At 36.9% G+C, this 14,057-nt stretch overlaps 1 protein-coding gene across 1 annotated transcript in view; it reads right to left on the bottom strand.

Moving 5' to 3' along the window:
* Nucleotides 1-14,057, bottom strand: part of THSD7B (thrombospondin type 1 domain containing 7B) — a 675,055-nt gene that overhangs the window by 362,719 nt on the left and 298,279 nt on the right. Inside the window, exon 7 of the mRNA XM_046659574.1 lies at nt 310-501. Within this exon, the coding sequence (XP_046515530.1) occupies nt 310-501 (192 nt within the window). The remainder of the gene's footprint in view (nt 1-309; nt 502-14,057) is intronic.

Genomic DNA, 14,057 nt, shown 5'->3' with positions numbered 1-14,057 from the left:
ATGTGTGTCAACCAAACTTTTTCTTCTTCCCTAAAAAGTATAATAAAAAATAACATCCATCTGATTCTCATGGCCTGTACATAGGTATGAGTTAAAACAATTCATGTAAATATGGGAACCCAGCATAGATGACCTAGAGGATTAAAGAGAAAAGGTATGCATGGAAACAAAACTATTAATTTGGACTCAGGGAATAGAAATATCACCTATGCATGGCTGCTTCCGCAATATGAACTCCTCAATTACTTACCGGAAAAAAATAATAATTGGGCAATTCACTCCATTCTTGAAACTTTTACTATTACTCACCTTCTCCAGCCAATGCCAGGATAGTTCTCCACCTGGTCTGTTTCCCATCTGAGTTTTTATTTGAACAAGAGTGGGAGCAGGACGACCACTCTGTCCACTCACTCAGCACACAATCCATTCGGCAGGGAATTTCGCAAGCCATCTGTTCAGGAGGAGGAGATGCTGAGCAGAGACTCCCTGATACATCTTCTCCTGTAATCAACCAGATCAGGACAGATGCTAATTAATGCACAATCAAGGCCAGTCCAAGAAACATTTAGGTTATTACTTCCTCTGTTACTTCAGTTTAACTTAGAAGACTTCCCCTGGTGTCTAAACCAATAGAGTGCAAAAAATGATGGCTTCTTCAGCCGTTCATGATATTTATGTCAAGAAAAACTGCCAGGAGATCATTTGGCGTTTAGAAAGGTAGATACCACAGCAAAACTCCCATTTGTCATCCTTCACAGGGACAAAGTGGGCTTCTTCCGGGAAAAATTTAGCCATGGATGGCTGGAGATAGACATGATTGACGTGCTATTGACAACCATATGTAACAAGTATATGTTCTTCTGCAAAATGAGGGCCAGAGGTAGTCTGTTGGCCTGCAAACCACAATTTATGTTGAGCATTCTATTCTACCCTATAAAGAATTTTATCATTCTAATTTTCTATTGAGTGCTTTCACCTCTAGGTATGTAACCTTAAGCAAGATTATCACACGATGATTCTTTTGTTCTGTTTGTGCATAGTGGTGAGTAACCCCAAACTACAATGGAAATGGACTTGTGGCCAAAAGTATATAATCTTGAGACAAAAGTTGAAAGCTAGTCCAAAATTTCCCTACTTCATTTACTATTCCCCCTTTGAATGATCTGATGAATTACTCAAACCAAAACTACTGGGGTAAAACAGTAAAATTGGAAGAACTTCGCAGAGTGTTGAAAATGCCAATGTACAGTGCAAATTTCCTAGGGTGGAAAAGGTATGTAGTGTTTTCCAGCTTTATTTGACCAATAACCATCTTCTTTGAGGACAATCTCTCCTAGAAATGATATTTTTATGAATACATTTTTAGAAAACCCTGCCTTCAAGAGTTATAAAATCAACAATATGTGATAAGCCCATACCATGTCCAAGGCTTGTGATGGGATAAAAAAGGTGAAGATGCTATTATTTACCCTCTAAAGCTTGTGATCAATAACAGTGATGAGCTATAAACATACAAAAATAAAACTTAGTCCAAAAGTAAATACCAAGTTGCAAATGTGTGCTTCAAACAGAAAACACGTAGTGGTTCCTGAAAGAGAAGAATTTCTAGGGGACTAGCATACAGTGGAAGGCTTTCAACAAGGAGAAAGAGAAAGGTTAAGAATTGGTGGCAATGGGGGAGGGGGTATTTCAGGCAGTGGAAGTGTCAACAAATGTATAGAGGCGACACCTGAAGTTTATATAACATTCTAAACCTCAATTTAAAAAAAAGCATAGTGGTAGGAAAATACAAGGAATTTGGAAGACAGTTAACACTGAAGCTACATGAGAAGAAGAGAGTCCGCGTTGGAAGAGTTACTTGACATTAAATTCTGAATGACTCAGACTGACACACAAGTTTTGTTATATTTCTGCCTTCCTTAAATTCCCAGTTGCTCAGGTTTCCCATGCCCCGAATTTAACATCCTCCCTGGTCATCCTTTAGCATGCTTGGTATTCACTTTGGGTGTTCGAATTCCTTTTAAAACTTAAGCTTTCATATAAACTGATATACCCATTTCCTCAGTGCAGTTAAGTGTCAATATGCCAACATTTGGATAGCTTATCTATACACACTAATTCAGAAATGTGAGCAAACAGATGAGACTTTTCTTTAGGGAAGCCAAACTAATAGTCATAAGCAGGCTCTGCAAATTGCATCTGAGCTCTTTTAGAAGAAATCTTGCAAAAGGAAAACTGCACAATGGGATCCTAGTCACAAGGTCTCCTAGCCTGACACAGTAGAGTGTCTGAAGGCAAATCCTAGTACAATTTATCCTTTTATCACTTAACTTCTTTGAACCTCAGTTAAATCATCGGCAATAATGAAATAATCACATTTATCTTTCAGGGATATTCTGAGGATTAGAAATCATTTATGCAACATATATAACAAGGTGTCTAACATATGGAAGACAATACATAGAAACCTCAAAAAATGCTTGCAAAGATATAGACCACAAAAGCTTAATGGCCTTCTTTATCTGAAAAATCTGAGTATTTATGTCATAGCCATGGAAAGCATTTGCTTTACCATTTATACATGTGTACAAATAACTACCAACAGCTTCACAGGCTGGTTCACGTAAAATATAAAGACTATTTATAATTATCCAAATCATTTTATTGATATAGTTGGCTAATCTAAACAACTTAAGAGGCAAAAATAAAGCACTTGAGCCTGAATAACCTCATCTTCCCATCTACATTGGTATAATTATCTTCCCATTGTATAGAGAGAACCCATTTCAAAAGATGATCATTTACACTTTCCCTGTTTTCATTTTCTTGGATGGATCAATGAGACTAACTGAAGTCTCAGGCAAGCATGGAAAATAAAGCAGCCCATGGCACAGAAACTTAGCCATTAAAAGTGATTTTCACAAGCTCTGATAATCTAATGTCATAATAAAACAGAATATATTTAAGAGGGAAATTGAATTCATCTTTCAAGAAGACTCGAAAATTACTCCAGTCCTCATCAGGCTCCCTGGGATCAATAGTGACAAACCCCACATTCTCTCCTCATGGAATAGACTTACTTCAACCAGTTGTGATTCTGAGAATACGGCATTGGTGCTGTTTCAACCTTGTCACTCAGTATTTCTTTTAATAATTTAATGTGGTGAAATCCACATTATATAAAATAAACCCTTTTAGAGTAAACACTTCAGTGGCATTTAGTAAATCACAATGTTGCACAACTACCTCCTCTACCTAGTTTCAAAATATCGTCATTGCTCCACAGTAAAACTCCTTACTTATTAAGTAGTACCTCCTTATTACTCCCTCCCCTCAGACCCTGGCTACCAATTTATTTTGTGTCTCTAGAGAGTTCTTTATTCCGAATACTTCATATCAATGAAATCATACAATTTGTGATCTTTAGTGTCTGGCTTCTTTGACTTAGCATAATATTTTGGAGACTCATCCATGTTGTAGGATATATCACTACTTTATTCTATTTTATGACAGAATAATATTCCATTATATGTATATATCACAACTTGTTTATCCATTGATCCACTGATGGGCACCTTTTGGCTATTGTGAATAGTGCTGCTATGACCATGCTTATACATGTACTTGTTTGAGTATCTATTTTCAATGATTTTCAGTATATACCTAGGAGTGGAATTCTGGGGTCCTATTTATCACTCAGTTTTGTTTGTTGGTAATTCCAGAGACTGTGGCATAGAAGCCAGATGACTAGGTCTTGGCCATAGTTCACACTACAGTTCTCATGCTTGCCCATTCCCTGCTAAAAGCAAAAATACTTAGCTGAAAGAAAGATTCTTGAACATATAAATATATTCAAGAGTCCCTAAAAATGTTTCTTTTTCCAGTTTGAATGTATATACTACTTAAAGTAGAAATAGCTCATGGCAGACTCTCTGTGGCTACTGGTCAAACAACCAAGTAAATTTAACACTAATATAGCTATCAGACTTTGGGCTTTCCATATCAAACTAATGTTTAAACCATACCTGTCGTATATACTACATCCTGTGGCACTTTTTGTTTTGTGACCTCCAAGGAACTAAAGTTTACTATTATGAACTATCATCTATCTTTTATGACAACAGAACAAACAACTATAATTCTTAGTTTTCTGACCTATACCATAAGTGTTCACAAAGAGAAAAGATACAGACAAAATAGCAAACGAAAGAGAAATCCAGATATTCACAAATCTACAGTCTGATCTGAAAAAGTAGACTCGCATTTTGTCATTATACAAACTTTAAACTACCTTACTCTTCCAAAAATAATGCATTCTGGGTACCTTATTGATATTTCTCCATGTATACTATCATACTATCTATGGAAAATAATGAAACAGTTATCGAAAATACTCTACATGTCATAAAATTTTATGTCCTATTTAAATCTCAGAAAAGAATGCCAATAAACGTTGATTAAATGCTTGCCAACAGCTGAGTAAGATGTCAACTGACAGTACATAGCAAATTCACATGCATTTAATTCCATTTTTTAAATTTAAATGTTATCTTCTTCTTCTTCTTTTTTTTTTTTTTTTGAGGAAGATTAGCCCTGAGCTAACATCTGCCGTTAATCCTCCTCCTTTTGCTGAGGAAGAGTGGGCCTGAGCCAACACCTGTGCCCATCTTCCTCTACTTTATATGTGGGACACCTACCACAGCATGCCTTGCCAAGCGGTGCCATGTCCATACCCGGGATCCAAACCCTCGAATCCCAGGCCGCTGAAGCAGAACATGCACATTTAACCGCTGAGCCACCGGGCTGGCCTCGAATGTTATCTTCTTAAAGGCAAGTAGTCCCTGGCCACTTCTGGACTGAGACCCTAATCAGCTAAAGAAATGTTTATATTTCAAACCAATAAAATCTGAAACAAAAGCTAAGGGCTAAACAAAAGCTATGTGCAAAAATGCACGCCCACAATGCAACTGATGTTTCTGCCTGCTAATTTCACAATTTGAAGCTTACCTGTCTATCTGTTTTACACATATAGGAAGACAAATAAAGAAACCTGATGCTAAGTATTATCATATTAATAATGACAGAACAACAACAACTGCAATAAAATAACAACAGCCTCTGATATTTGGGACAGCATAGAGTGGGCTATACTCTGCAGTAACTACATTACATGTAGTGGTTTACTGAATATTCATATTAACATCATTAGTTAGGCACTATTGTTACACTTGAGGCACAGAGAGGTTACAAAAGTTGCTCAATATCCTATAGCTAGTAAGTGTCTGAACTGGAACTGGAAAATAGATCTGTAAGACATTTCAAGCTGTATTCTTATCTGTTACACTGTATTGTTTCCTGGTTCATGTCTCACATATGTCCTCATTACATTACTTTCAGCTGATGCCAAACCATAAAGAAGGGTTTCTACACAATTCATTGCCAGCTCTTCAGTCAATTTAGTATTGGAAAGAGTACGCCCAAAGGAGAGAGAATCTTGGTTATCTGGGAATTGCATCATGGGATGGGGCAGAATAGGGCAAAACTTTTCAAAAGTAGAAAAGATAAACAGAGTTCAGAATGGAGAGATGGAATAATAAGATAGAACACAAGACCAAATAGGAAGAGGAAAGCAGGGACATTCAGCAAAAACAGTACAATGTATATTAGATAAATAACACAAACACAAGCAAAAAATATAGTAATGATATAAGGATGCTCACGAAGTGAAATACAATAAAACTCTAATAGCTGATAAAAGAAAAAAAAGAGAACATAAGAGCAAAGGCTAAAATGAACACGGGGGAAAACACAAAAGAAATGCTAAAAAGAAAATACTTTAGGAAAGAAAGAATAACAGCTAAAAATAAGAAGACAATATTTCCAAGGTAAACAAGTTTACAAAGGCCAGGAGTTCGCTGACATCGCACCTACATGGTGGTGAGCCACTTGCTCAGAAGCCTGTCTAAATGAGCCGCTCTACCAGGTTCCTCAGCATACAATCAACAATAGCAGCTAACACTTTGATCACTTAAAATGTACCCAGAGCAGTGTTACATTTTACCTGTATTTATCAACTCATTTAATCTTCAAAGCATTAATAATAGTAAATGCATATACTGTGTGTAGTAGATGTCAGTTATTACTCTAAGGGGATTGCATACATCAACTCATTTAAATGGCACAAGAATACTATGAGGTAAGAAATAGCATTATGCTCATTCTATAGATGAGAAAATTGAGTCTTGGATAAGTTAAATAACCTGCCCAAGGACAAACAGAAGCAAAATGGTGGACCTTGAATTTGGATCTGGGCATCCTGGCTCCAGATCCCATTTCTTAAACATGATGCCCTATGGACACTCCTATCTTCTACTCCCTGTCAGGATAATTTATGTACCTGGCTATACAAGGCCTGATCTGGGGGAGAGTCAGTAAAGTGTGCAGTATTACAACACCTTTAGCTCATGAATACTGTACTAAGTTTTAGGGTGAGAAAAGATGCAAAAGAGCAGAAACTCTACAGGATTTAGGAGCAAATTACAGTTACTCAATAAAACCTATGTAAAATCTAACAAATGTCTCAGTGCTGAGATGTCACATTTCAGGGGGAAGCAACCACTATTTTATGTGCATGTAAAAGGATTGAAATTTACTCATTATGACTTAGGTATGGAAAAAAATAACTGTTTATATAGCTCTGTTTTTGACGCCTACCAAAATGTGACCCTGGAAAATAATGATTTAATTTTCCTAAAGACAGCAGTAATTTGCTCGCAAGCCCCAATTTCTGTTTGGTAGTTCGGGGCAGCTGGGTGTTGGGGAAGGAAGACGGAAATGTGAATATATCCATTTAAAGAAACTTAGTACCTCACGATGTAACTAAATCTTTTCAAAGTTAACTCAATCTCAGTTTTTCAATGTTTCTCCATTTTCTCCTTTCTTCCATTCTCTTTGGGTGGCAGCCAAGTGTAGGAGGAACACGTGTGTATCAGTGTTACACACTCTTTTGAATTTCGCTGGTTCCCTACAGAGCCATTTCCATTGATTCGGCCTTTGTGTATCACTACCCAGTCTTTGAAGCCTGCACCCACTGCTACATTCCAGGGTCCCTGTCACAGCTTCTGATTTTCTAGTCCACATACTTTACGCTCACCTACACCTGACTCCAAGCTAGTTCCAGTTTCCTGGGGCAGTCAACATTTCCACATCCCACACCGGGATTTTGGGATTGACCTCATGTCATAAATAGGCCCAGAAGACCAGGTTGGAGGGTGGTTAGCAGCTAGCTCAGGCCCAATCTGTCTAAATGCAGCACATCATTGTCTCACTATTCCAGCCCCATCCCTTTATGTTGAGGTACAGGGAATCCTGAGTGCAGAATCTCTTCCCAAAGTCTCAAACAGGAGAATGAGGCACTGGCCCCTCTGATTTGGCTTTCCCTTTAACCTATCTGGAATGCCCATAATTTTCATTTCCTGAGGCCAATATTTCATCTGCAGAATGAGAGGGGGCCAGGGCCAGCATACATATACCTCTTCTTGACACTCTCCCTAGGCCTCTCCTTTCTGACCCAGGAAAGCTGCCAACATAGGATTCTAGCTTATGCTAACCTGTATTCTGAGTCCTTTGGCCTCTGGTCTTGATATCTGGAGGGAGCTATTTGCAGTTTTCAAAACACTTTTCTCCCATATGCCTGGCTCTTGCATATGAAAGCCTGGCTTTCAGGATTATTGTCTCTGAAATGAGCTTCAAGATTCCATTTTTAGGCACTGACTTGTTCTGCCTGTTTGCATCTGAGGTACAGTAATCCCAGCTCTTTTGGACACAGTGGACAGCTCAGGAATCAGGGGGCGGGGCTGCTGTCCAAAAAGGCACAGAAGTGCACACTGAAAGAAAAGCACACTGAGAGATCTCAAAATACGATCTGAAGACATCTGCTTAGTGTGAAAACCCTGTTTCTCATGAGAATTTTATAGAGAGACTCTGTAAAATTTCCAAAAGATGAATCCAGAATAACAATATCGGAGTAAATGACCTTTGTAATGCAGGACATGCTTCTTCAAAAGGGAAAATCTTGGAGAAAATAAACAAGGCACTATAATAGACAGAATATTTGAGAGGAGTTGTGACACCTGGATTTGAGTCCTGCCTTTACCACCTACCAAAATGTGGCCCTGGAAAAACGTTAAGCTGTTTTAGGCTTCAGATGCCTTGTATTACTGGCAGGAGGGCCACTGCTATTATCCTTGATTATACTATCAGGTCTGGTGATAGATCAAAGAGACTAATGCAAGATAATACCGTGGAAATTGCCAAGCTGCATTTATATATAATGTGGCTTTTCATTAGCAGGGAAAATGGGGATAAAAGACATTCCAAATAGAAAGATGATTTGGGTCAAAGACACTATGTCTATCCTCCATCCCAATTTTATCTTAAATAGAAAAATAAAAGAGGAACCAAAATGATTATAAAGGCAGAAATAATATTACTCATTTCATTTGTCTACCTACTTATCTATCTATATATCTAGCTATTTAGAAAAGGATTTGGACTACCTTAAATATGTGGTTCACCTCTAGAAAGTACTTCAGGTTGTCTAGAAGATTTTAAATATTTGAAAATCAATAGTTTTAAGTTAAACTGGGTCAGGCAATAGAGTAAACTGATAATGTATCAGTACAGAATGATCATTTCTCTCTGTAATGAACTTTCAGAAACATAATTTTAATGCCTATGAAAGGAAAATATGTTGTAACTTATTGACTACCTCACAATAATTGCACAATTAAGAAGTTTTCAATTTCTCCGTGATAAATAATACTGCAAAGAAGGCTCTGGACGATGTCATTGACTGCTTTCCTAAGAATAAATTTCTAGAAATGGAAAAACAAAGTCAAAGGATACGAACTTCACTAAGGTTCTTGCACAAAAAACCTTGCCAATGTGTTTTATTTTCATTATTTATCACCACTCTCAACATTTTAATTTACGTACAAAAGAATTTACTCTGTGTTGTACAGTTCTACGGGTTTTGGCAAAAGCAGAGAGCCTTGACTCCACTACCAAAACCATGATACAGAACAGTTTCACCACCACAAAAATCTCCTTGTGCTGTCCCTTTGGGGTTAACCTCTCCCCAACAATCCTAATCCCTGGAAAACACTGATCTGTCCTCTGTCTCTACAGTTTTGCTATTGTCCCCCAGAATGTCATAAACATGAATTATTCAGCATGTAACCTTTATAGCAAAGTGCATTTGAGGTGCATCCACGTTGCTGCATATATCAAGAATGCATTCTTCTTGTTGCTGAGTAGTGTTCCATTGTATGGATGGAGCACATTTTGTTTATCCTTTCCTCTTAAAGGACATCTGGGTTGTTTCTACATTTTGGTGATTACGAATACAGCTACTACGCAGGTTTTTGTGTGAATATAAGTTTTCATTTCTTTCGGGTAAATAATTAGAAGTTTATTCTAAATTGCTGGGTCTACATAAGCGTAGATTTTTTAAGAAACTGCCAAACTACTTTCCAAAGTGCCTGTACCAGCTTGCATTCCCATCAACAATGTATGGGAATCCTAGTTGCTCTGCATCCTTAACAGCATTTGATATGATCAGTTTTTTGTTGTTTGTTTAATTTTCATCATTCTTATAGGGGTATAGTGGGATTACATTGTAATTTTGATTTGTGTTTTCCTAAAGACTGATGATGTTGAGCATCTTTTCCTGTGCTTATTTATCTCTACATCTTCACTGGTGAAGTGTCTATTCATATCTTTGACTCATTTTTTAATTGGTTTATGTTTTAAACTGAATGTCTATCCCTCCAAAATTCATATATTGAAGCTCCATTATGATAGTTTTGGAAGTGGGCTTTTAGGAGGTAATTAGCCTTAAATTATGTCACGAGACTGGGACCCTCATCATGAGATTAGTGGCCCTATAAAAATAGGAAGAAAGAACACAGAGTGAGAAGAATGAGCCAAAAAGCAGATCCTTACCAGATACCAAATATGCAGGCACCCTGCTTGAATTTCCAGAACTGTGAGAAATAAACATCTGTTGTGTAAGTCAACCAGTCTATTGTGTTTTGTTAGAGCGGCCAGAGCTGACTAAGACAGCTCGTTTGTTTTCATATCATTGAGTTTTGAGAGTTCTTTATATAGTCTGGATACAACTTCTTAGCCAGATTTGTGATATGCAAATATCTGCTCACAGTCTGTGGTTTTCCTTTCCATTTTCTTAAGAGTATCTCTTGCAGAGCAAAAGCTTTTGATTTTTAATTAAAATTTTAATTTTAAATCTGATTTTTCCATTTTTCCTTTATGTATTGTTCTTTGGTGCCATATCCAGTTTGCTTTTAAGAAAACATATTTTCTGGAAGGAACAAAAAATATATTGCCTGCTGTAAAGAAAAAACCTGAAACTTACATATTAGGACCCAAAATTTCATAATTTTGGATACAATGAATTCTCTAACGATTGTGTGTTAATGTATAAGTTTTACGCATTTGGTGCTAAATCACAGCTTTCTGATGGCAAATATTTACTACTTTAACAAGTGAGAGTCCAGCAATATACTGACAACATGTCGGGTTTCTAACCTCAACATGAACTGAGACACAGGGTAGCATAATGGACCCTAGAGTCAGACTGCCTGGGTTCAAATCCTACTTCTGCCACTTATTTGCTAATATTTAACTTCTCTGTGCCTCAGTGTCCCCATCTGTACAATGAGGACTTCTATTTCATAGGAGACTATGAGGATAACAGCACATTTTTCATAGCACTTCTGTTCTCCTAGGTTATTATAAAAATACAATCAATTTATATATGCAAAGCCCTAAGGATAGGAGACTACAAGATAATAGTTAAAATAATAGTTATTATGATATAATTGTGGTAGTAACATTGAAATTTATAGACCAAGGAAAACTCTTTTCATTTCAACAAATTTTTAAGCTCAGGGCTCTGAGAAGCTTGCCTTTGAATAAAGTACACGAGAGGCAAGATAAGTCTGCCTTTTTCTGGAGGTGGTACATCTCTCTTTTCTGTCTGAATCACATCCTGCTACTGTAGCAACCATGTTAGCACCAGTTCTGCCCTTCAGACCCTGAGCAGTTTGAGATCTATGAAGAATATGTAGAATTCACCAACATCTTCTAAGAATTTTGTACTGGGGAAGAATTCTACAAAAGCAGAACATTTTAAAGCAGCCAAATATCCCTGATTGCATAATTCTCAGAGGACAAGCATAGTGTCTCCCTATAGAAAGCATTATGGATGCCCTTTCCCGTGCTGGATCCCCTGGCTATTAAATGGTTCCAATTCAATTTTGCAGAACATGGCCAGGGTCTAATGATACTTTTGTACCCTATTGAAGAAGCATAATAAAACGACAAACACAAACTATGTTGAAGGTGTGCAGTGTCGAACTAGTGGAGAATAAGGCTACATCATTTTCTCATCAAAATGTTGCAGACTAATTAAGACCCTAAAATAATGATTGTACACTGCTTTTCCAGTTTGTTTCACAAATTTAGTTCAGATATAGGATTACAGTACCATAGACCAGAGGCCACATAAACTAATGCTCAGAAAATGTTTCATTATCCATTGGAATTTGAGATCCAAACAGAAAACAGACAGCTTTTAAAAGCTTAGTTCAGTCTTTCATAAACCAGACAGGTGAAAAACATAAAATCTCCAAATGAAAATTAGGTAGGTAATAATTAGAAAAAGAGAATGGTGAAAGAATGACCACTGAAGCTTTATTAAAATTCTTATTCAAGTCAAGTTGATTTCGGGTGGAAATTTGTATGTATAATAAATAAACATGCTTTCACCTAGATTAATTATATGGATGCTATGATGTCCAAGAATATATGGAATTCTACTATAATAATTGTTACCTACTATACATCACTAGTATCAAGACTGAGACTGATGTCTTCTAGGGAGTGAATGAATTCTAAAGCAGAATAAACACTACCTTTTTTTTTTTTTTTAAGATTGGCACCTGTGCTAACATCTGCTGCCAATCTTTTTTTTTTTTTCCTCTTTTCCCCAAAGCCCTCCAGTACATAGTTGTAGATTCTAGTTGTGAGTGTCTCCGGTTGTGCTATGTGGGATGCCACCTCAACATGGCCTGATGAGCAGTGCCATTTCCATGCCCAGGATCCAAACCAGTGAAACACCGGGCCGCTGAAGCGGAGTGTGCGATCTTAACCGCATGGCCATGGGGCCAGCCCCTACACCCTATATTTATTTGTCTATTTTCCCCAACTGATCTACTAGTTATAATAATAACTCAATTTGACACTGCCATTTTTCCAGCCAATCTCAAATGGTTAAAATAAAATCAAGAAATGAACTCAAGTAAAATTTAAAATATTAAAAAATAATGTATGCTGAGATAGTTCAAAATACAAGGAGTAAACTTAAGGAAAAATTACAAAAATCCAAACGTCACTTTATAACATTGCTGAATACCCCTCGATACTTCATAAGAATAATTGTGACGATTTGATTCAAGCTATATGCTCGGAGTAATAAAAGACGAATACAAACATTTGAAATCTGTGTACTCCTTTTTCTTCTGCACTGAGACAAAAAAGAAACATGCTCTTATTTCATGGAATAAAAATTATTTTATTGGATGTCTGCTTTACTTAAGAGGTCAAATCCTTAATTAAATCATTACTAATTATGTTGACATGTATTGCCTGCACAGCATGGTTTCTTTGGAAACAATTTAAGAAAATTAGATATTTCTGATCATTTATCTTATTCTAACTGGGCCACTGGTTATAAGAATAATTTTCTAATCCTTCTAGGTAGTTAAACTAGAACTTATTGGGTTATTTCTACATCGATATTTTTTCCTGAGACATAATAAAGGGAGGGAAACGTGCTCGGTACATTGAAGTTTGTACAATGTCTTGTCTTTAACCCATTACAATGCTTGTTTGGCCAAAGAAAATGATGTATCTTTTGTATTCTGAATCCTGAGTGCCCAGAAGAGTGAGGGCTCATAGTAAGTATTCAATAAATGATAATTCAATTAAAATAAGTATAACTGAGCTGAACAGATGTTTTAGAGTCTAAAAATATTCTGGCGTCCACAGGGCTAGTACAAATTGTGGAAATTTTAAAATGCTTAGGAATGAATCAATATCAATATATCTCATCAGAGCCCTACTATTATGAGTAAAAACATTGGTTTAGAAGCAGAAACACCTGAGTTTGAATTCTAGCCTGTCCTTAATGGTTGTGTGTCACTGGGTAGCAATTTTGATTCCCTATTCCTCATCTAAATATGTGAATGATGATTCCTACCAATATGTCCCAGGAGTTACATGACGATTAAATGAGGTAAGATTAAAGTAATAGGCACATAGTAAGTATTCAATATGTGTTGGTGATGATGATGACGACGATGACAATGATGATGTTGGTCTACCAACCTCAATTAGTGCTATTAGAGTTTGCATAGTTCATTGTAGATACAACCATATCTGTGAATGACTGTTCTAGCATAGGAGACGAGTAGAGAAGGATGTAGAAAATGGGCATTTATGCAAAGCTTAGCCAAGCATCATCTGATTTGTCAGTTTGTTTGCTTGGGCAGTGGATCTGCCTGTCCAGGATTTTTATTTTGCTTGGGGTAATATTCCATTAGCATACATTTCCTCAGGGGGAGATGCTGAGAAACAATGCTGGATGGCAAGAGGAACATGTCAAAAGGAAAACTTTGCAACAGGGGCTGTCATTTAGGTAATCAAAAATGACTGAAAGAGCCAAGAGGGAAGATAGCAGAATATCCAAAAAAGAGTTAAATTCCCAATACACACACTTCTCAGAAGATTCAGGGGCAAACTTTCCCTGAGGCAGTTAAGGGAAGGTAACCTAGACAGTGCTATTTGAGCATCCTTAAAAATGAACATTGCCTTTGCCAACCTGAGCATCTGACGCTTATTCTGCCTACAGACCTGGCTTCACGTGACTTTCCAATCTAGTTTATGGAGATCACCCAAAGCTCAGGAAAACACAT

This window comes from Equus quagga, chromosome 4, assembly GCF_021613505.1.
Source record: "Equus quagga isolate Etosha38 chromosome 4, UCLA_HA_Equagga_1.0, whole genome shotgun sequence".
NCBI lineage: Eukaryota > Metazoa > Chordata > Mammalia > Perissodactyla > Equidae > Equus > Equus quagga.
Note: the sequence above shows the minus strand (reverse complement) of the source record. Positions and strands in the feature narration are given on the sequence as shown.